The following is a 22,911-nucleotide window of genomic DNA, read 5'->3' on the forward strand; positions in this document are numbered from 1 at the left end:
CAGGGGACATGGTCAGCACCTCAGTGAGGGGCCCAAGGTCAGTTGGCTGGGAACCCTTGGGAGTTTCAGCAGGGGAGCAAGCTTCGGGATGACATTTTTTTATCCCCGGGGCCCAACAATCTAGAGTCTCTGCTGACTGGATAGGGGCACTCACCAACATCACAAATAAGAAAAGACAGTATAAAAAGAAAAAAATGAATTCAATCTCCATTTGGCCAAAACAAAGGAAGATGCTGATCTGCCTCCACCTGTCCCATAGAAGCAGTGCCATCTATAGGAACGAAGCTGGGAGACCCAGATGTGTGGATCTGCTGGGTCTGGAGCTCTTGTTCCTCCCCTCAGTGCTGCTCCTCCCACTGGGTACAGAGAAGAACACCGTGAGTATGTCCCCAAAAATCTGGACTAAAGACAGGGAAGAAGAACCCACTCTCAATCCGCAACACTTCCTCTAGGGAAGAGCTGACCAACCTGGGAAAGAGTCCAGGTGACTGAGAAGGTGGACCATGAAGCTGACTGTGGCTGTCATCAGTGAATAAGAGCCCAGAAGGGACAAAAAGAGAGCCTGGGAGGAGGGCAGAACCCTGCTCCCAGCCTTTCCCAGGGATGACCCTGAGAAGGAGGCAGCCTGGTCAGAAGGAGGCTCAGGGTGGGTACAGGAAATCTCTGTCTCAGGGCTTCTGAACCTCAGGACAGCCATCTCTGTCTGGCACAGTGCAGAAAGGCACCCTGCAGAAAGCCTGTCAGCAGCTACAGATCTATCTACTAAGTAAGAGGACAGAACAACCCAACCAGGACAGCCAGATGTCTCCAGGAATCATCACAAGCTGGGGTGATGAAGGACCACCGCAAGTTGAGAGTACTCCTGCAGCACACGAGAGGCAGCCAAGAAATTCAAACTCCCAGCATCTCAAGAGCCCAAAACAAAACACACAACAAACTCTTCGAGGGACAGGCAAGAAAGGAAATATGCACTCAACAACAAAGATCAAAGGTGCCCAGGGAACTGCAGGAAACACACCCACCATATTCTCATAAAGAAGTAACACTAGAGAGAGGGTGGTGCTCACTAGTAGGCAACCAAGAACCAACTGCAATGAAGACACACTGGGGTGAGGTCCCTGGACACAGAGGTGCTTTAGCACTGGTGGGCAAAGAGCGCTCACCCACTGGAGGGCGAGGGGCTCTCACCCACAAGACACAGAGGAGACTCGTCATTGAGCAAGAGGGTACTCATACTCAGGACACTGAGGAGACTGCGTGCTGGTGGGCAAGGGGAGCTCACACAACACAGATTCTTTGAGAGAATATCCTTTAGGTGTGTGGTTTCTCACAGGTCTCAGGAAGTACTCCATGATGGTAGGAAATGGTCCTTTGCCATATTTCACAATGTCCTGTCAAGGTAGGAATTGCTCCTTATCCACAGATCCCAGTGGGTTTCTACTCTGGTGAAACAATAGAACCTAGAACTCAGAGAATCCTGAGCAATGGTGGGTGAGGGGAGCTCACCATAGGATCAAGAGGAAACTGAACGGTTGAGCAGGGGGCCCTCACCCTCATTATCCAGAAGAGACTGAGTACTGCTGAGCATGAAGGAAACAAACAGATCAAGGACCAGTGCTGCCAAGAGTTTGAGAAAGATAACTGCATTGTTGGTGGTACAATAACTTGGGATACTGAGACAGGAGGATAGCAAATTGGAGGCTAGCCTCAGCAACCTAGAGAGACCCTACTCAAAATTAAAAATACAGAGGACTAGGGATATAGCTCAGTGGTAAAGCACTTCAGTACCAAAAAAAGGGAAGGAGGGAGGGAGGAAGGAAGGAAGGAAGGAAGGAAATTAAAAATGGATACTCTTTCTCTTTCAGAAGTGGGAGAAGCATGAGAAGAAACTGTAGAATCAGATGGTCTGTGATTTTACACAGGTTCAAACTGGCCCTCTTTGTGATATAAGAAAATGTTGAACTTTAATTTAAGCCTGTAAAACAACAATGCTATTTTTTCTATTCCCATTGAATTGTCATGAGAGTAGGGAAAAAAAAACAACAGAAAATACATTGTCAAAGTCCAAAATACCAAATAGAAGAGAGGTGTTCTTACAAACTAAAAATTTTAACCAACCTCTAGTTACTCTTCCTATTACTGGGGGAAAATAATGATAAAGTTTCATGTTAGGTAATCATCAGGGTATGTACAAAATGAAATATCATAGCAAAAATAAAATATCAATTTTAAGGAAAAAAAAAGAAAGATCCATTTATGTTTAGGTCAAGTCAGAACATGTTAAACATGAAAATAAATCCAAGAGAGGGAGGGAAGAATAAAATTCAAGATAAAATTATGTGACAATGTCTGCAGGAGAGCATTTGTAAGAGACATTGGGGGAGCACTGGAGGGCAAGGGGCTCTCACCCACAAGGTTGAGATTTTTGTATCTTATTTAATATTAACCTAAGATTATAGAGAACTATTTAAAAATGACACCAGAGACAAAGCAGAGTTCTAGATAAAATTATAAGATCCTGGGATAACTAAGGATGTTAGGCATGAACATCACATCAAACAGTAATTCTTACACCTGGCTTTCCCAGGATCACTTGGAAAGACAAAGAAAGGCAAATCCGGATCACCAAGACCCCCTTCCCTAGGTGAACTGCTCAGCTAAGCTTCCTCTCTTTTACATATTGAACCACTGTGTAGTGAGTGTGCTACGTCAACAAAGGTTCCCAAGGTGAGGGGAAAACTCTGGAATAATATTCCAATATTAATATCACTGGAAAAATGATATGAAAATCACAAGTGTTTCCATCAAACACAGAAGAGATTTTTCTTCTTACAAACAACTCTTCCTAGGGCTCCCTTCATGTCTCTGTTCCTCAGGCTGTAGATGAAGGGGTTCAGCATGGGAGGGACCACCGTGTACATCAGAGCCATGATGGTCTCTTTCACAGTAGAATTATTAGTTGATGGACATAAATAGAGGCCAATAATTGTCCCAAAGAACAGTAAAACCACAGAAATGTGGGAGCCACACGTGGAGAAGGCCTTGTGAAAGCCACAGGAAGAAGGGACCTTGAGGATGGAGGAGAAAATTCGTGCATAGGACCCAATAATGAGTAGGAATGGGAAGACAACAACGGGTCCTCCCATGATAAATATCACCAGCTCATTGACATGGGTGTCAGAGCAGGCCAGCTTCAGCACAGCAGACAAGTCACAGAAAAAGTGGGGGATCATGTTGTCCACACAAAAAAAGATGGTCTAAGGTGGGGATATAGCTCAGTTGGTACAGTGCTTGCTGCACATGCACAAGGCCCTGGGATCAATTCCCAGCATCACAAAAAACAAACAAACAAACAAACAAAAAAACAGTCTTGCCATGAGCAGAATGTGCAACAGGGCATGGAGCATGGTCAGCACCCAGGACAGCACCACCAGGGAGAGACAAAGCTTGGGGCTGTAGTGCAGGGGGAAGTAGGTGGCCACATAGTAGTCATAGGTCATGGCCACAAGGAGGAAGCTCTCCAGGTCTCCGAAAAACAGGATGAAGTACATTTGAGTCAGGCAGCCTGCATAGGGGATGGAGGGAATTTGAATCTGCATGTTCTGCAACAGTTTAGGAATGGTCACAGAGGAAAAGCAGAGGTCAGAAAAAGACAAGTTGCTGAGAAACAAATACATAGGCGTGTGCAGATGGGAGTCTAGGCGAATGAAGATGATGGGGAGGACCTTCTCTAGGACAGAGGTAAGATACATGGCCAGGAACAAGGCATAGAAGAGGTTTTGGTGCTCTGGCTGGATGGGCAGGCCTAGGAGGAGAAACTCTGAGATGAGAGTTTGGTTCCTTCCTGTCATGCTCTGTCTCCAGTTTCTTAAAGAGAAAATAATTCAGTCCTTTAGAAACTCAAATAAAATTACATACTTCTATGATATAAAACTGTTAGGGATCTATCAAAAAATCTTTATTTCACTCTTTGCAATAATTACAATCTTATATCATAAATGTGTATAATTATAATCTTTAAAAAAAGACATGACATTTGCTTCACTTCTTTTTAACATGGTATAATATTCCATTCTTTTGTAAACATTTATGACACACAAAATGTATTGATGTGGTTTTGTTTTGTTTTGTTTTTGCTTTTCTGACAGGCCAGTCACCCTCAGTGATTATAAATGGGTCCTGCTTTTTCAGTTTCTGACATGGTCATGCTCTTTAGGAATTTTTCTAAACTTTGCAGCCTTCTAATTCAACATATACTCCCAAGAAAACTCATGTACTTCAAAGTTTCAAATATCATTTAAAACTCAGGTGTTGACCTCTTTCTATCCTACAGAACCCTATTTTAAGACTTAATGATTATCTTCCCTTGAATGTACCACAGGCATAGTAAGCAAAACAGATCCCAAGTGAAATTCATGATCTCTGCCTGCTCCTTTCCCAACCCTGTCTTCCTGTCTCTCATATTAAGTAAAAGGAATTCAGGCTCACACTCAGAAACCTGAGAGCTTTGTTTCACTCACTCATTTCTCTCACCATCCATATCCAATCCAGCAAGTCCTACAGAGTCTGCACTGCATTCTGAATTCATCCACTCTTTGTTCCAAACATCACTACCTTAGACAAGCTGTCCTCCTATGTCACTTGAACTGTGTGAATTGCCTCTTAAATTCCTGCTTCTAAGCTTCAATACCCTTGTCCTCCAAATACTTTCTTTTGCACTGTGACATTATAAGATGAAATTCTCTTCTGGTTACATCCAGTGATAGATTCTCAGTGCTCTTAAGAAAAAGGCAAAGTTCCCTTCAGGAGTGCAAATGACACTTCATTACCTGATCCTTTCCCACTTCCTCAGCCTCTCCTGGCTGCACAATGCCTCTTGCCTTCCCTGTCTGCAGTACTGGGCTGAAGCCTTCATTTCTAGGCTCCAGTGTTTTGCACTTTCTGTTTCTCCTGCCTCCCACCTGCTTTCCTTGCCTCCCTCTTCACCTGGCCTACCCCCTCCTCTTTCAGAGGTATTACGTGGCACTTGCTAAGCTAAACCTTCCTTGTATCATGCTACAGTTTCCACAGCATCCTGGACTCATCTCATGGCACTCAGTGCCCTGATCCCTGGTTGATAGCTGACTTCCCATTGATTAGGAACTCCATGAAGAAAAGTCATGTCTGCCTCAGACTGCAGCAGGGCAGCCCCTGGCCTGGAGCCTGACGTGGTCAGTGTCCCATAAATACTGACTGACTGCCTTTCAGGCTGAGGCACGTATTCCTTCACCTTTAAAGACAGCAAAACTCTATCAAATTAAAATTGCTGCTACTGTCAGTTGTTTCCAGAACAAGAACTCACTTCTTTATCATTTAGCTATGCATTTTGACACTCTATTATAAACTTCATGGATGTAATTTTGCAAACATGGAAAACATCAGGGTACATCAGATCTACTGCTCATTTCACTACTTTGTATTGAGTTGGTCTAAAACTCCCCCTTTTTTTTTAAGACCCTAGGAACCTAGGAGGTTTCTAGTCTTACTTATTTATTTATTAGGTGTATATGGACACAATACCTTCATTGTTTTTTGTTTATTTTTATGTGGTGCTGAGAATCAAACCCAGGGCCTCACACATGCAAGGCCAGCACTGTACCACTGAGCTACAACCACAGCACCTGGTCTAAAAGTCTTTTAAGCTTCATTTCACCTTATGTCATTGATATTGGTGTGGGGAAAAATGAACATGATGGTAATTTTAGAAATTATGGGGGAAACAAAAACAATTCTACCTTCAAGCCCTTAACTGAGTTCTTCCTCCACTATCCATAGCCCATGTGATGGTTAGTTTCATTTCCTTTCAACTTGGCTAGACCCTGGTACCTAATGTGTAAGGCTTAGTTAGATTTTCATCACTATGACCAAAGTCCCTGACATAAGCAATTTAAAGGTGGAAAGTTTCTTTGGGTTCACGGTTTAGGGTTTCCGTCCATGGATGTCTGGCTCTGTTGCTCTAGGCCTGAGATGAGGCAGATCAAAATGATGTAAGGGTGTGGTGAAGGAAAGCTGCTCAGCTCTGGCAGCCAGGATGCAGAAAGAGAGTAAGGAGGGAGGGAAGGGCCCAGAGATAAACCCCTTCCAGGGCTTGTCTCCAGTGACCTGCTTCCTCCATCTAGGTCCCACCTCCCTGCTGTCCATTCCATCCTCAGTGAATTAATCCACTGATGAACTCAGAGGCCTTATGATCCAATCACTTCCCCAAAGCCCCACCTCTGAACACATGAGACCATTCCAGATGGCCATTCCAGATCCAAACCACACCACCTTGTTTGGGTCAAACACCAATCTAGATGGTACTGGGAAGGCATTGTATTATGATTAGCATTCAAATCAATAAAACAAATCACCCTTCATAGAGGGTGGGTCTTGCCTTAAAAGGAAAGTCTGCTGAAGAGAAAAGGGTTCTACTCCAGTTTGTCTTCAGACCCAAGATGGTAGCATCAACACTACTGGGCATCTGCTCTACTGACCTGCCCTGTAGATTTCAGACCTGCCAGTCCCATGATCATGACAGTTAATTTCTTAAAATGAATCTCTCTCTCACTCTTTATCCCGGTTCTTCTCTACCCCTTCCTCTTTATCTACAAATATTTATCTGTGTAAATGGTCTGGTTCTGATTTCTGGAAAATTCTGACTCTTATATAGCCCATTGTACCCCAAATCTGACAAATAAATCAGAGGAGGGGCATTAAGAGATGTAAGGAGCTCCTTAACTAAAAAGACATAATGGAAGCCAACCACTGGGATTTTCACCCTGCTAGTGGTGTTTAATTCTGCTGCATTAGCAGTTTTTACACTTGAACATTATTTGCTGGTATTGCAATGGGAAGAAAATCTCTACTGCAAATCATATACCTGGTTTCTCACAATTTTTCTTTCCTTGTAACTGAGGAAATTCCATCCCAAATGTCAAGAGTGTGACTAGGAGTCACAAACAAGAGGCATCACTTTAAGCTGCTGTGCTGAGGATGGATTAAACTTCATGTCTCCCTGACCCTTGAAATCAGGAATTCTCAGTGCGGGGTGCACATAGGAATCAGTGAGGGCAGTGCTTCTAGACTTTAGTGTACATGCAACTCACTTGGGCATAATGTTAAAATACTTATTCTGACTTCATGGTTCAGGTTTTATATTTTTCCTTAATACCCACAGAAAATCAATGCTTTGGTAGATGGGTTGAACAGAAATAGGAAGGACAAACATTTTCTTTAAATTGCAGATTACTGGATCCTCTCAGAAAAATTTAATCACAATGTCTTAAGAGGGGGGCTGTCCAAAAAAATGTTAATTCTTTATAGATGATTTTAAAAGAAAGCAATTGCATTTAAAGCCTATTGCATTAAAGCCTACCTAGCTCACAGAGCTGTCATTATGTTGAAATGATATAATCTTGTCGTTGTATCATAAGATATACTGCACATTGATATTTATGAATGTTATCATTAACAATTCAACTTGCAGACATTAGACAAAATACTTATAGAATGTTGGGAAGATGTGAGAGACAGAGGGGTACAGAACAGATAAGCCATCCCATTAAAAAAAAAAAAAACATCCTAGAGAACGCATAACCTGGAAAAACTATACCTTCAAATTGAAAAGACACTACAGGTGAAATAAGCACCACCCTTCTTGATTTACCTAGGATTTCTGAGAGTGACCTCAAGACCCTGACCTAAGATCCAACTCCCCTCATTCATTGTGGGCATGTGAAATAAAAACCTCTATAGTCATAATCTGTATCTACACCACCCCAGCTCATATCTCTTGCTACTCATTGCTGCACCATAGAGAACCAGCTCCTGATGGACTTCAGATCCTGGGATAACTAATTATAAACAAAATAATTACTCACATCTCACTAGGACAATTCTCTAAGGGTCCTGCCGCAGTGAGTGATTATAGCCATAGATCACACCTGACTATACTTTGGGGAACACTAAGGATGGAAACAAGCTCAGGGATGGATGCTTAATCACTGGCTGCTTGGGGAATGGGCAGGAGTTCTGTGCTGGTGCAGCCTGCTCATATATGCCTATATAAGGAAAGAACAGGAATAAAAAAAAGATGAACACCTCCACATCATGTCCAATACTTTCTCATGTCAAGTTAGAAAAAGAAGTCCAGATTCCACATTATTTACTTACTTTTGCCTCCTTAAGTCTCTAGGAAAACCTTCATAGCACCCATCATTAACACCATCCCAAATACTCTTCATATATATCAGATAACTTCCTAATGTCATGTTCTATGTTCCTGAAATTGATTACAAGGTCATACCATCATTTATATTCCCTTCTTCAACTGCCTGCTCCGTATGGCCCCAGAACTTGGAAGTCACCAACTAAATTAAGTTCTGTGCATGGTGATACGGTGCAAACTTCATTCCTAAGGAATCTGCATCCTCTATAGTCTTGCCTTTATTAGGTTGTTATAGATTTTATTAACATTTATTTCTGGACATGAAAATAGGATGTGATACCCAAAAATTACCCCAGGCTTTCAGACTCAGTCCTCCCCACTCTAGTTGTGTACAAATAACCTTTTCCTTGGTATCAGTATTAATTGCCTCTGCTCTTTGTGCATTGGTTTAGCCAAAAAACAAAATACAGAGAAAGAGAATGTACTGTATTTCCAATTTCCAAATCAGTGAAACAGTTGTTACATCCCTGGCAGAAGAGCACATTCACTAAGAAACACATATTTTGATACACCATTTTAGGTTCATCAGTCTCATCTCTTCATTCAGCCACAGCTGCAGGAACCAGCTCTGCACTGGCTTCAACCAGCTTGAGTGGATGCAACTTGACATCACCTTCCTTCAATCCTTCTCCACCTGCTCCTTAATTTTTGTTCTGGGACTTTTTATTTTATTTTGGTACTGGGATTGAACTCAGGGACACTCAACCACTGAACCATATCCCCAGCCCTTTTTTTGTATTTTATTTAGAGATACAGTCTCATTGAGTTGCTTAATGCCTCACTAAGTTGCTGAGGCTGGCTTTGAACTCACAATCTTCATGCCTCAGCCTCCCAAGATGCTGGGATTACAGGTGTGTGCCACTGCACCTGTCTCTGGGACTTTTATGACTCCAGAGAAAGATATCATGGGAACTCTCCTCATACACAAATAACAAGGTCTATGATGCATTTTAAGTTAATTATTTTAGAGAATGAGAGGAATGGAGTAAAGGGTTTTGTTGTTGTTTTGTTTCTTTAGCATGAGAAATCTGATTTTTCCAGCATCATTTGTTGAAGGCTATATTCTACTGAGTTGCCTTGCTTACAGTATTAAAAATCAATGGAGGATATAAGAGTGAATCTAGTTCTGCATTTTATGCTATTATGATTCTCAATAGTGATATATGTTTCTATCTTTTCTTTAATATCACACTTACTTGGTCATTGTCACTTAATAGATTAGAAATAAGAAATGTGAAACTTTCTATTTTGCTCTTCTCTTTCAAAACTGATTTTAATTTCTAGCTTTGCCTTCTCGAATAAATTCTATAGTAAGATCATCATTTTGTACACAAAAGAATCTTGTTAGAATTATGATTGGAATTTTGCTGAATCCTGAGAGAAGTTTTTGATGAGTCAACATCTTAAGAATATTGAGTCTTCCAGTCCAGACCATAGTATGCATTTCCATTTCTTACATCTTTTGTTTCTTTAATCAGTGTTTTGTAGTTTTGAGACACAATAGTTCCACTTATCCATGTTCTCATTTTTCCTGATTTCAGTTACTTCCACTAAACCATAGTCCTATAATATTTAATGAAAAATTCCAGAAGTAATTGTCATGTTCTTTTTTTGCCCTTTCTCATTACATAATAATAAAAGGGTCGATTTTTCAATTCTCAAACAATCCTTAAAATTACTGTGAACTCAATGAAAAGGAAAGTACATCTTATAAAAATTACCAGGATGCAACAAAAGCAGTTACCTAGAGAAAAACTTATGGCATTAAATGCATGTATTCGAAAGTAAAAAAGATCTAAAGATGATTGTCCGTACTTCTATTTTATCAAGTTAGAAAAAGAAGAGTAAATTAAATTTAAATTAAACAGAATTAAATAAATAATAGAATGAGAATAGAAATCAACATAATTGAAACAGGAAATCAATAAAGAAAACCAGTGAAACTAAAAGCTGCTTCTTTGAAAAGATCTATGAAATTAAGATGCCTCTAGTCAGACTAAGAGAGAGAAAGGAAGAGATAGAGAGAAATGACATAAATACTTACATCCGGAATAAAATAATATTGTGAACAACTATATTACCATCAATTCACTAATCTAGATGCAAGAGACCAATTCCTTGAAAAAAAAAAATCTCACAAGTGCACCCAGGAAGAAATAGATGATCAGAATAGGCCTGTACCAATCAAGGAACTTGAGCCAATAAGTAATTACCTTCTAAAAGAGAAAGTGCCAAACCCAAATAGTATATATTTGGGTATATTCTACCAACATTTAAGGAGAAAATGATACCAATTCTGTAGAACCTCTTTGGAATAAAGAAGAAGAGGGAATACTTCTTAATTCATTCTATGAGAATAGAATTACTATAATACCAAAACCCAATAAAGACATTACAAGAAAAGTACAGTCAAATATCTTTCATGAATACAGATGTAAAAATTCTCAACCAAAAATATTAGCAAATGAAATACAATCATGTATAAAAAGAATTATAAACCATGACCAAGTGAAATCTATCCAAGTGATATATCAGGCTGGTCCAACATTCAAAAATCAATAATGTAAAGTCCATCACATCACAACCTATAGAAAAAAAATCATATGATCAAATCATTAAATGTAGAGAAAATCACTTGTCAAAATCCAGTACCCATTCATGAAAAATAAAAACCTGGTAAGTTAGGTAGAGCTAGGAAGAACCTCAACTTCAGAAAGAATGGCTACCAAATAACCTACAGCTGATATACTTAATGGTGGGAAACTTAATTCATTCTCCCTAAAATCATAAAAAGGCAAGCATGTTGCTTATCATCTCTGCTTTTCCACATAGTACTAGAAATCGCGGCTAATGTGATAAGAGGGGAAAAACAAATAGTGATAGATTGGAAAAGCAGAAATAAAACTGTCTGTGTCTGATGCTGACATGGTCCTCTAAGTATATTAAACCAAAAAAAGTTCACAAAATAACTCCATAACTAACAAATGGGTTATAGGAAGATTGTATGATCCAAGCTAATATACATGAGTCAATTGATTTCCTGCACTCTTAACAATGAGCATGTGGAATTTTATATTAAAAACAAAATGTCGAGTGGGCTGCGATCGCGGCACCGGGGCAGCGGGTGGGCCGCTGCCCCGCGGCCGAGGTGACCTGAGAGGTGCCGGGCAGGCCTCCGCGATTTCCAGAGTTGGTTGGCGAGTGGGCGCGCGGAGTCCTGGGGCTGAGGAGAGAAGGGGCCCCGGGGCCCGCTCCGCGGTTCTCAGGACCTGTCGGAGGGAGGGTTTCCGCGGCCGGGTGTGTTACGGACGGGCGGAGATCGCAGGAGCAGGAGGCCAGGCCAGGGTTGCTGCAGCTCCCGCGCTCGGAACGGACCCGGGAGCCTGACTCCCAGGCCAGCCTCAGCGTGACTGTGGCTGTGTGAGCTAACCGTATGACTGGACCCCTCTGCGCTCACGTTTCCTCTTCATCGAAACGGAGAGCCTCCATCCTTGTTGTGAGGCTTGTTTTACAGCGGACACAATATCTTTGTTTGTATGTGGTGCTGAGGCTCGAACCCAGGCCGCACGCATGCCAGTTTCAGGAGCTGGTCACAAACGTCCCCTGGGTTCTTCCCTGGACAGTACCTCAGGCCTGCATTTCTGCTGCAGTTAACAGACTACCTGGGCTGGGAGTCAGCACCTCCAATCTGCGGCCCCCAGAAGTGTTCATCCTGGTGGCCAGCCATTGAGGACATGGATTTGGATCAGCTGGACCTGAACCCCAGGATTATTGCTGCAGTTAAGAAAGGCTGAAGGCCGTGAAGGAGGTCCTGCACTTCTCTGGAGCTGACCTGCAGAGACTGACCGGCCTGTCCAGCCCTGACGTCCAGCACCTGCTGACAGCAGCCTCCTCACACCTGCGTGGGGGCCCCATCCTCACAGCGCTGCACCTGTACCAGCAGAGGGAGCGCTTCCCCGCGCAGCACCAGCGCCTGAGCCTGGGCTGCCCCATCCTGGACGGGCTCCTGGGCGGCGGCTTGCCCCTGGAGGGCATCACAGAACTGGCTGGCCGCAGCTCAGCTGGGAAGACCCAGCTGGCACTGCAGCTCTGCCTGGCTGTGCAGTTCCCACCACAGCACGGAGGCCTGGAGGCTGGGGCCCTTTACATCTGCACGGAGGACGCCTTCCCCAGCCGCCGGCTGCAGCAGCTCGTGCAGCAGCAGCTGCTCCTGCGGGCAGACGTGCCGCAGGATGTGGTCCAGAGCATCCGCTTCGGCAGCCAGATCTTCGTGGAGCACGCGGCCGACGCGGACACCTTGCTGGAGTGTGTGAGCACCAAGGTCCCCGTCCTCCTGTCACGGGGCATGGCCCGCCTGGTGGTGGTAGACTCTGTGGCAGGCCCCTTCCGCTGTGAATTTGATGGTCAGGCCTCGGCCACCCGGGCCAGGCACCTGCAGTCCCTAGGGGCCATGCTGCGCCGGCTGAGCAGCACCTTCCGGAGCCCTGTGCTCTGCATCAACCAGGTGACAGAGGCTGTGGAGGAGCAGCGCGCAGCACTTGGGCCACCAGGGTAAGTGCTGGCACCTCCTGGCACTGAGCGCAGGAGGGGGACACTGTTTCCACAGCAGCAACGGCCTGTTCTCCGTGTTGCAGACCCTGGGACGAGCACATTTCCCCAGCCCTTGGCATAACCTGGGCCAACCAGCTCCTTGTGAGGCTGATGGCCCACCAGCTCCGCGAGGAGGAGGCCGCCCAGGGCCCCCCTGGCCACCCGGCCCGGATCCTGCGGGTACTCTCTGCCCCTCACCTGTCCCCCTCCTCCTGCTTCTACACAATTGAAGTGGAAGGGGTGCGAGGGGCACTGAGGGCCGAGTCCTGCTAACGTGGACCAGGTCCCAAGAAGCCCAGAGTCTGGCTGAGCCCTGGAAGCGGCCAGTACAGACGCACAGCACTGCAGTCCACCAGGGTCAGCGCACCATCGGTCCTCCTCAGACAGAGGTGAACAGCGAGCTGAGGCTGCACCCCCTCTCCCACCTCACCCACCAGCTTGCTGGCCCTTGGTGGACAGGAGACTCACAGGAGCTGGGGGCTCTATAGAGACTCACAGGGGCTGCTCTGGGCCCATCCTCAATTTGCCCCACCCACACCCTGCTGGTCAGAGTTGCCAGCCTCCCCTCGACCTGGGAGCCTGTGTCCTGCAGGGTGGTCCTCAACCCTGCTAAAGCTACCCGCACACACTGCCCTGGACCTCTGGTCACCTCAACCACCCTCTGTGGTGTAGGCAACTTTGGGGAAGCTGATGAAAGGATACAAGGAACCAGCAACATGCACCTTGGGGGATGCAGCCAGATGTTCGCCAGGACCACCTGCACAGGCCAGCCTAGCCTCCCTTCTGGCTAGAAGGGTGGAGCCTCCTGGCAGCTCATCTGGCTGTGGACCCTGGAATCTGACCACCTGGCCATGACCTGAGGGACATGGCCTCTTCACAGGCAGGGCTGCGAGTTAACAGTGGGCTTCTCATTAGGAAGCTGCTGTCTGCTAGGTACTGCGCCTGTGACCTGAGCCATCCCTGCCGCTGCTCCCCAGTGGGGAGACTGAGGCACAGGCCAGCCAAGTGGCTGGGAGGTCCTGCAGCCTTAAGACAGACCCTAGGGCCCCTGCAGGGAGAGCCCCCACTAAAGATGGGAGGCTGTGCGTTCCTCCAGGTGAGACAGTCCATGTGTGGGCGTCACATCACCAGCTCCCCAGAGCACCATGGCCCCAACAGGCCAAGACTCACTATCACCAAGCTGTTCTGGGGCTGGACTTTCCCCAAACGGCCTTCCTGCAGAAGTGCAGGGGCTCCACGGCAGCAAGTCAAACACTGTTTTGTGTAACCAGAGAATTCCAAGTGATTTTCGAGGCAAAATCTATCAATTAGAAAATAAACTACAGCTCTTGTCCACTCAGCAGAGGACGAATGCAAAAAAAAAAAATAAATAAATAAAAACAAAATGTCATTTTTATTCTCATCCCTGTAAAGTGTAATATTTTGTTATAAATCTAACAAAAATACATCAAAGATCTATAGGAGCAAAAAATACAAAGCACCAATGAAAGAAATAAAGAAAAATAAAATATACAAATATTCTTTGTTAGCAAGTCATGCATTTGATAAGAGATTAATATCCAATATATTTAAGGAACACAAACTCTATTGAAAGAAAATAGATAATCCCCTTAAGAAATGGGCCAGGGCCCTGAAATAGATATTTCTCAAAAGAAGACATACAAACAGTAACACATAAATTACTGAAAGATTTAAATATGAGAGCTAAGACTATGAAACTCCTAGAATATAAGAGTAATCTTCATGAAGGTGGATTTAGCTGTGGTTCTGTGGTTATGACCAAAACAAAACAAACAACAATAACAAAACAGAAAAAAAAAAACTCACAACAGAAGCAAGAATAGATGAATAAAAAGCATATATGTATCAACAAACACTATCTGAAAAGTTAATAAACAACCTACAAATGGGAGAAAACATTTGCATATCAGTTTGTAAGAGTATTAATATGTAGAAATGTATAAAGAATTCTCACAACTAAGTGATAAAGACAAAAATTCCAATTAAAATGTGCAAAGGAACTCAACGAATATTTCTCCAAAGGAGATGTATAAAAAGGCCCCATGTGGCCCCGTGTCCATGAAAAGATGTTCAGCGTCATCAGTCATCCTCTACAGATCTTAAAAAGTTTCAAGGAATGCTTTCCAAAATGCTAGTTGTACACTAGGTTGATTTTAGCTTTTAAAAATGGAAAAAAATATTGATAAGAATGTGGAGGAATTGGAACTCCCATACATTGCTGGTGGGGATGTAAAATTGTGCAGCTGCTCTGGAGAATTTATTCGACAAATTCTTCAAAAACAGAGGAGATGGCGCCGCTGGGTTGAGCGAGCTAGCCAGCTGGTCCAGACAAGAGCAGCAAGAAGTACTGCAGCCTAGAGGAGGAGTTGGAAGATTGCTTCTTCACGGCCAAGAGGACCTTTTTAAGGAATGGGAAGAGCAGACATCTGTAAGATGGTGAAGGAGGGAATCTCTGGAATCTCCTCTGCCTACACTGCAGGAGATCAAGCAGATCAACGGCCACAACAGCCTGGAGAACTGCCTGGACATGAAGCTTAGCAAACATGGCACCTACACGGGTTTCATCAAAGTGCATTTGAAACTTCTGCAGTCCATGGCAGTGCCTGCTGGGATCAGGACCCAGTCCATCAAGGAAGTGAACCTGGGGCGATGGTGGGCAAGCAGACATCTTTCTACATGCCACTGGATGTCATCTAGTAGCTGCCCATCAGCAGCACAATCACAGGCTCCTCAAGAGGTTTATGGTTGTGGAAAATCCCCCAAAGTTTGTACTTTTTAAGCAAATACACAAGGATGGTCAAGTGCTCTTCTAGAAACTCTTTGTTGCTGACTGCTCCCTCTATCTGTGCCTCCTTGCTGGCCAGACACAGATGTCCTCAACTTTGTGCTAAAGGAGAATGAAACTGGAGGAGGGAGTGAGACACATTCTCCATCCCTGAGTTCCAGAACTTCCTAAGGATCTTGGAAAAGGAGGAACAGGACAAAATCCAGCAAGAAGAAGTATGACAAGTTTAGACAGAAATTGGAGGAGGCTTTAAGAGAATCCCAGGGCAAACCTGGGTAACTGGTCTTGCTTCCTCTCCTCCTAACGCTCTCAGATTTGTTTTTATTAATAATTATTATTTTGTAGCAGATACTTTTTCTCAGGACACCTCTGGTGGGTGTATTTGTACCCACCCATATGTTCCAGACGTGGCACAAAGTCTCTTCCATGGACAAGTGTCTGTTGGTGGGGGGTTGACTCCTGCCCACTTCCCATGCTGTGCCCCCCAACAGACTCCGCCAAGGATCAGAACTCATGAGATGGACAACATTGGCATCTCTCAAGCTGCAGGCCTTTCACTGACCAAATAGTTGCCTCTTTTGTTACCAAACCAGAACTTCTCACACCAGCCAGCAAAAGAAAAAGAGTAAAAGGTTTTAGAACTATATGTTCTTTCTCTGGCTTTGACTCATCTTTAGTTTCTCTTATTCACCACCTTCAAAACCTTTATTTAGGTCAAGTGTTGTAGCATATTCCTTTAGCAGGTCTGGGCTAAGTTCCTGAAAGCAGAATAATGTTCAGAAAAGGGTTGTCCCACACTGCCCAAGGCACCTGCTGTTCCTGCTTAAGGGAAGTTCATGTGGCCTCTGACCTAGCTGCTGGGGTAAGGAGCACCAAGGCTGAGGCTTGGCTCAGAGATTTGCAGCGAAGTTGCTGCCTGCTCTGGCCCTGGTCCTCATTAGCAAGACTGTGCATGAGTAAACCCAAAGGCATACATACATGTGTTTGATCGTCACATCTTTGTCAATGCTGTTTGTTTTTAAGTTACAAATTTGAATTTAACATTGCCATCATCCTCTTGTGTTTCCATTAAGGGGAAACTAGACATTTACCATTTTTAAAGTCTCCTGTTGAGTCCAGAAATCAGGCTGCAAGAGAAAGCCAGAAAGCATTGCAGAGAAACATGTCTAGGGAGAACATAGTGCGTTGGCGGTGGCAACCTTACATGCCTCCTCCATCTTGGAGAGGACATGCTGTGCAACTGATAGGTGGCAGCACAGGGGCAGACCCGGAGCAGTGGGCAGGCACTGTGGAGTAGAGTCTGGATGAGGAATTCAACAAAGAATAGCCTGTCCTCTCAGAACCTTATCTTGGCTTTGGATCTTAGAAGAGAATCATTAAGCAGAGATCAGACACAGTGAGTGAGCAGATGTTTTGGACACTGGACTGATTGAGCCAATCTCTATCTTTAAAGTGGCTCAGAGCAACCAGGAGCTAGTGATTGACTTTCTGTCCTACAAGCTTTCCCAGAAAGAATACAGCTGGAGTCAGTTTAGTGATGTGGAAGAGAATAAGATTGAAGCCCCAGAAGGGACTGAATCAGAGGCGGAGCCCACCAGTGCCATCAATGGAAATCCATCCTGGCATCTGATGGACAGCCCCATGGTGAGTGGAGCCACTGGCCACAACAGGAGTTTGGATGCCCCTGAGGTGACCCCATGGCAGGAGTGAAGCAAGCACTAAGGGAGGCAGGTGATAAGTTTGAACTATGGTGGTGGAAGGCATTCAGTGACGTGATGTCCCAGCTCCACATCACTCTGGGGACATCAGAGCTTTGAACAGGTAGTGAATTAACTCTTCCAGGATGAGGTAAACTGGGGTCACATTGTGGCTTTTTTGTCCTTCAGGGAACATAGTGTGTGGAATGCATAGACAAGGAGATGCAGGTATTGGTGAGTCAGATCGCAAGTTGGATGGCCATTTACCTGAATGATCACCTAGAGACTTGGATCCAGGAGAATGGCGGCTGGGACATTTTGTGGAACTCTATGGGAATAATGTGGCAGTGAAGAGCTAGAAGGGCCAGGAGTGCTTCAACCATTGTTTCCTGATGGGCATGACTGTGGCTGGCATGATTCTGTTGGTCTGGCTGTTCAGTTGGAAATGACCAGACACTGACCACCCACTCACCCTCCCTCCCACTCCACCCCGCCCCACCACATCCCTGTGTCCAACCAGCATGGCCACCAGGAGAACCATTACATGCAGGCCACACCCACCGTCCATCACTGGCTTGGGCCTATACCTGGGTCCCTGCAGTTAGTTTTCTAGATCTACCAGGCTTCTATGACAGCCACCTTCCTGCATACCTCAGTTCTCTTGGCCTTGAAGTCTACACATTTTCCCTAAAATCTGTCCTATGAAGGCTGGCAGCGGGTAGGGGCAGCTAGGAGCAGAAGGGCCCTACCTGGTTGGTAGAATCCTTACTGCCCCTTAGCCTCTAAGACTGCTTTCTTAGAAGCTAGAACAGTTTTTGACCCACTTCCCTAGAAAAAGACTATATTGCCTTTTTTTTAAATGTTTGTAACCTCAGAGTTCATCATCATTTTCCATCCCATCTGGACCTATTCCTTCCATCTCTACCCCCAAGAACCATTTAGAGGCCACTTTTGACTAATTAGGAATAGAGGCTGCTTGGGATAAAGAAGCAAGGATCAGGACTTCCTCCTCACCTCTGGCCTGGACCAAGTCCCCACTCCTAGTGTGAATATTTTCCAAAGGCCTCTGGCTAGAAGCCAGTCCTAATTAGGAGGGAGGGTGCTATTGCTGCAGGAAGTACCCCCATGCTAAACCTAGGGTGGCCCTTGTAGTTTAACACCCCCTGCTAGTCCCTTTCCCTCCTCTCTCCTGGCTCCCATGACCATGACCGAGGGACCATCTGGGCCCAAGACAGTTGCCTCAGAGCTATTTATGGCCTCAGCTGCCTCACTTCCTACAAGATCATCCTGTGGCATCGTTGCACTGGGCTACTGTCCATTGAGTACAGGGATTCAGGGGACTCCCCCAGATGTAATGGGGAAATATAGAGAACAGCAGGAGGAGCCCTGGGGTCTTCCCTACCTCAGGAAGGAATGGTGGGAAGGAGACCTTAGGGCACAGGCCAGTGGGTGGGGGTTGACTGGAAGGGCCTGTGTTGCCTGACCAGGTAGATATTGCCCTACTGTCCATCCTGGGCATCCAGGCTGCCAAGGTCAAAGTGGCCTGGCCAAGAGCCCTTCAGTCCTCCCTCTACTCCAGCCTTGTCCTGTCTCATCCCTGGGGGTCCCAGCATAGCACTGTACACCCCAGGCCCTCTGCTGTACATATTCCAGACAAGTTTTCATTCCTTGTGAAAATGATATACTATTTTTATTAAGTGTGTGTGTGTGTGTGTGTGTGTGTGTGTATTCCTGTGTGAGGAGCTGCTGGCTTGCTGTGAGCGTGCAGGTGGAGAGCTAGTGCCTGGAGATTGGCGGCCTAATTAATGCTCCTTACCCTGCCCTGTTCCAGGAAAGCTGTTCTAGGGGTCTTAGCTCCTGAGAGGTACCTGTGCCCCCTCTCTCCTTCAGTTGTTATCTCTTTAAAATAGTCTGTGTGAAAGTGAAAGTGCAGGTCAGTAATAAACTGTGTTGACTCAGTGGGAAGAAAAAAGTTAGGCGCTGAGGTATAGCTCATTGGTGGTTTACTACCCAGCATGCATGCAGCTCTGGGTCCAATCCCAAACACAAAAACATGTAAAATGATAAAACATACAATGTGAATACTACTAGCATTGCATTTGGCATAAAACTTGCCAAAGTCAATAAAAGGGTCTTCAAAGCTAAAGAGTAGTTTCAACGTTATTTTTGTAGCTTACTATTTCAAGCTTATTTTTTCCTTCAGGATTTATAAAATCAAATGGTGAGATTTTAATCTTCATAATATTTGGATGACGTTGGATTTTTGTACTCTTTATTCAAATTAAATACTAAGTTGTCTAGAGCCTTGCCTCCTTCATCAGCAGAGAAGGGCCTGGCTGCCTTAGGTTCCCCCTGGGCCTCCAGCACGGCCTCCTTCCTCCCCCTGGAACTCTTGGGTCTCCAGGTGCTGCCAGAGGTGTGGTATTGATTACAGAGGGAGATCCTCCAACTGGGCCAACTTGGAGTCCTAGCTGTTGTGAAGCTGGCCAGGCATGTGCTCAGTGAACCTGTGGGCATGGCTCCCCATTGACCTCAGTGCCTTTTGTTGCAGAGAGACTCGAGCAGGATGTGTTTGCATGAAGCTCTGCTGCTGGCTTGCTTCTGCCAGGAGGTGGACATCAACAGTGTGGGAGACAAGGCCAGGGGAGCCCTCACTTGGAGCATAGGGTGAGGGTCACATACCTCCTACCCATCTGGCTTCCTGGACTTTGACTTCCCAAGAAGTAATATCAGGGTTTTTGACAGGGAGGATCAGATTCCTGACTCTGAATATTTGTACTGGCTCCTTGTTCAGGGTCAAGCTTAAAATAAATTAGCCAGATGATTCCAGCAAGTAGCCAGGACCGCAGAGACGCTCCAATGCAAAAGGAGAAGGACTTGCCATTTCTCAAAAACAGAACTGGTGTCTTCATCCAGCCTCTGAATGACTGTTTATTTGCTGTCCTCTGCTTTCCCAAGTCCCTCTTGAGTCAGTTCCAGCCCAAGCTTCATGTAGCCTCAGAATTTTCCTCCTTTACCAAGGATGAGTCCATAATGTCCCATCCCAGAGCAATGCTAATCCCTTGTCATAAACCCTGTGCATCATCTTCAGAACTACAAAAACAACATGAGCTAACAACAATTTTTTAAGCCACAAAAAGCCTGTTTATCTGCTGCCTCATGCTCAGTCTTATCACTTTCCTCCCTTAAAAAGAAAAATCTCCCCCTGTCCCTGCTGCATATTATTCCCTTTGTCCTGCATGTCTCTGACCTTAAAAGAAGGCATGGCTCCTGCTGCAGCCACTGAATGCTGCTGATAGTCTCCCTTGATTGGGATGGCTATTTTATTTTTGAGAAGGAAAAAAAAGTTGTGTGTGTGTGTGTGTATGTATATACATACACACACACACGCACACACACACACACATATATATATATGGGGGCATATAGCTATATATAAAGAGAAAGGGTGTTTATGAAATAAGAAAATTACAGGAAATTTCAGACTTTAAAGCACAGTTAGACCTGGGACCTATGCTGAGATCTGAGCCTTTGGAAGTCATGTTGGGTTTCCTTCCCTCCCAGAAGCGGTGTGACTGCTGGTAGTGCCTTCTATGGTTGTGTTGCTCAGTGTGCAAGTGTTTGTTCAGAGGATATTTTCTTTTGTCCACATATAAAAACTGTTGGTGTAGCTGTATTAAACACCATCAGCAGAGTGAAGGTTCCAGCAATCTGAGCTCAGGTATGAGCTTCCTACATCTCTTAATGCGCCTCCTCTGTTTTATTTAACAGTTTGGGTTGTGCAGAAGAAAACAGAAGTGTGTGTGTTTGGGTGGGGGATTCATTTTAAAGATATATTGCACATGGTCCTGGATACTAATAAGTCTGATATCTGCAGGGCAGGCCCACCTACTGGGATCCCTGGAAAGAGGAGAATGTTATAGTCTTGAGTCCAGAATATTCTGGAGGAAGAAATTTTTGTCTTTAGAGACTCAAGATTTTTCTGTTAAGTCCTTCAAATGACTGTACAAGGCTCATTACATTAGGGAGGGTATTATGGTTTGAGTGTGAGGTGTCCCCCAAAAGCTCACATGTGAGACAATGCAAGAAGGTTCAGAGAAGAAATCATTGTGTTACAAAAGCCTTAACCCAATCAGTGAATTAATCCCTTGAGGGATTAATTGAGTGGTAACTGAAATGGTAGGGTGTGGCTGGAGGAGATGGGCATTGGAATGTGGCTTTGGGTATATATTTGTATCTGGCAAGTGAAGACCTCTCTCTCTCTCTCTCTCTCTCTCTCTCTCTCTCTCTGCTTTCTGATCACCATGTGAGCTGCTTCCCTCTGCCACACTCTTATGCCATAATGTTCAACCTCACTTCAAGCCTTGAGGAATGGAGCTGGCCTCCTGTGGACTTAAACCTCCGAAACTGAGCACCTAAATAAACTTTTCCTCCTCTACAATTGTGTTACCAGGTCCTTTAGTCACAGCAGCAAAAAAGCTGCCTAAAACAGAGGGTAATCTACTTTACTCAAGGTCTAATGGTTTAAATTTTAATACTTTTTAAAATTTTTAAATGTATTTTTAAAATTAATTAATTTATTTTAATTAGGTATATATGACAGAATAATAAATTTTGATTCATTGTACACAATTGCAGCACAACTTTACATTTCTGTGGTTGTACATGATGTAGCGTCACACCATATGTGCAGTCACACATGTACCTAGGGTGATGATGTCCATCTCATAAAATACCTTCGCAGCAACATTTAGAACTGTTATTTGGTATCAGGGTCTAGTCAATTTGATACATAACAATTAACCATCACTTATGGCATGAACATCTGTAGAAGAATTGAAGCAAAGTCTTAAAAAATGCACCTTTCCCCTGATACCTTACAAAATGTTCATCATATTTATTTTTCCCACATCAATGGAATCATGTGGATTAAAATAGAAGGATGTTTGTTTTGAGTCACTGGTATCACTGAAAAGAATAGCACATTCCATGTACCCTAATATTTTTTGTAAATACAAAACTACACAGCTATAGATGAAAGAAATTAAAGGGATATGAATAAGAAAAGAGGAACTCAAACTATCACTATTTGCTGATGGCATGATTCTATACATACAGGATCCAAAAACTCTACCAGAAAACATTTAGAATTGATAAATGAATTCAGCAATGTAGCAGGATATAAAAATCAATACCCATAAATCAAATGCATTTCTATACATCAGTGATGAACCCTCTGAAGAGAAATTGGAAAACTATCTCATTCACAATAGCCTCAAAAAAAAAAAAGATTTGGTAATCAATTTAATAAAAGTGATGAAAGACCTATGCAATGAAAACTACAGAACAGTAAAGAAATAAATTGAAGAAGATCTTAGAAGATGAAAAGATCTCCCATGTTCTTGGATAGGGAGAATTAATATTATCAAAATGGCCATACTACAAAAAGCCTTATACAGATTTAATGTGATTCCAATTAAAATCCCAACAACATTCTTCATAGAAATAGAAAAAGCAATCATGAAATTCGTTTGGAAAAATAAGACCCAGAGAATATCCAAAGCATCCTTAGC

The 22,911-nt window shown here is 44.2% G+C and overlaps 1 protein-coding gene and 3 pseudogenes across 4 annotated transcripts; 3 read left to right on the plus strand and 1 right to left on the minus strand.

The window, feature by feature from the left end:
• Nucleotides 1–2,804: 2,804 nt before the first annotated feature.
• On the minus strand, nucleotides 2,805–3,851 carry LOC308635650 (olfactory receptor 1E2-like; the record flags this gene model as incomplete). The annotated part of the gene is made up of 2 exons (XM_081270206.1): nucleotides 2,805–3,257; nucleotides 3,372–3,851. The coding sequence occupies 2 exons, from the start codon at nucleotides 3,849–3,851 to the stop codon at nucleotides 2,805–2,807; spliced, it is 933 nt and encodes a 310-aa protein (XP_081126332.1).
• An 8,057-nt stretch (nucleotides 3,852–11,908) lies between these two features.
• LOC308635641 (DNA repair protein XRCC3-like) lies at nucleotides 11,909–14,149 on the plus strand (annotated as a pseudogene). Its single transcript, XR_014024346.1, has 2 exons — nucleotides 11,909–12,796; nucleotides 12,880–14,149. The product of XR_014024346.1 is annotated as a DNA repair protein XRCC3-like (transcript).
• Nucleotides 13,908–15,920, plus strand: LOC308635550 (ras association domain-containing protein 5-like; annotated as a pseudogene). Its single transcript has 2 exons — nucleotides 13,908–13,931; nucleotides 15,190–15,920. The product of its transcript is annotated as a ras association domain-containing protein 5-like (transcript).
• An 883-nt stretch (nucleotides 15,921–16,803) lies between these two features.
• Nucleotides 16,804–17,831, plus strand: LOC308635552 (bcl-2-like protein 1; annotated as a pseudogene). Its single transcript has 2 exons — nucleotides 16,804–16,825; nucleotides 17,095–17,831. The product of its transcript is annotated as a bcl-2-like protein 1 (transcript).
• The last annotated feature ends 5,080 nt before the right edge of the window (nucleotides 17,832–22,911 follow it).

The sequence above is a fragment of the Spermophilus citellus genome (genome assembly GCF_964194105.1).
Source record: "Spermophilus citellus genome assembly, chromosome: 17".
NCBI lineage: Eukaryota > Metazoa > Chordata > Mammalia > Rodentia > Sciuridae > Spermophilus > Spermophilus citellus.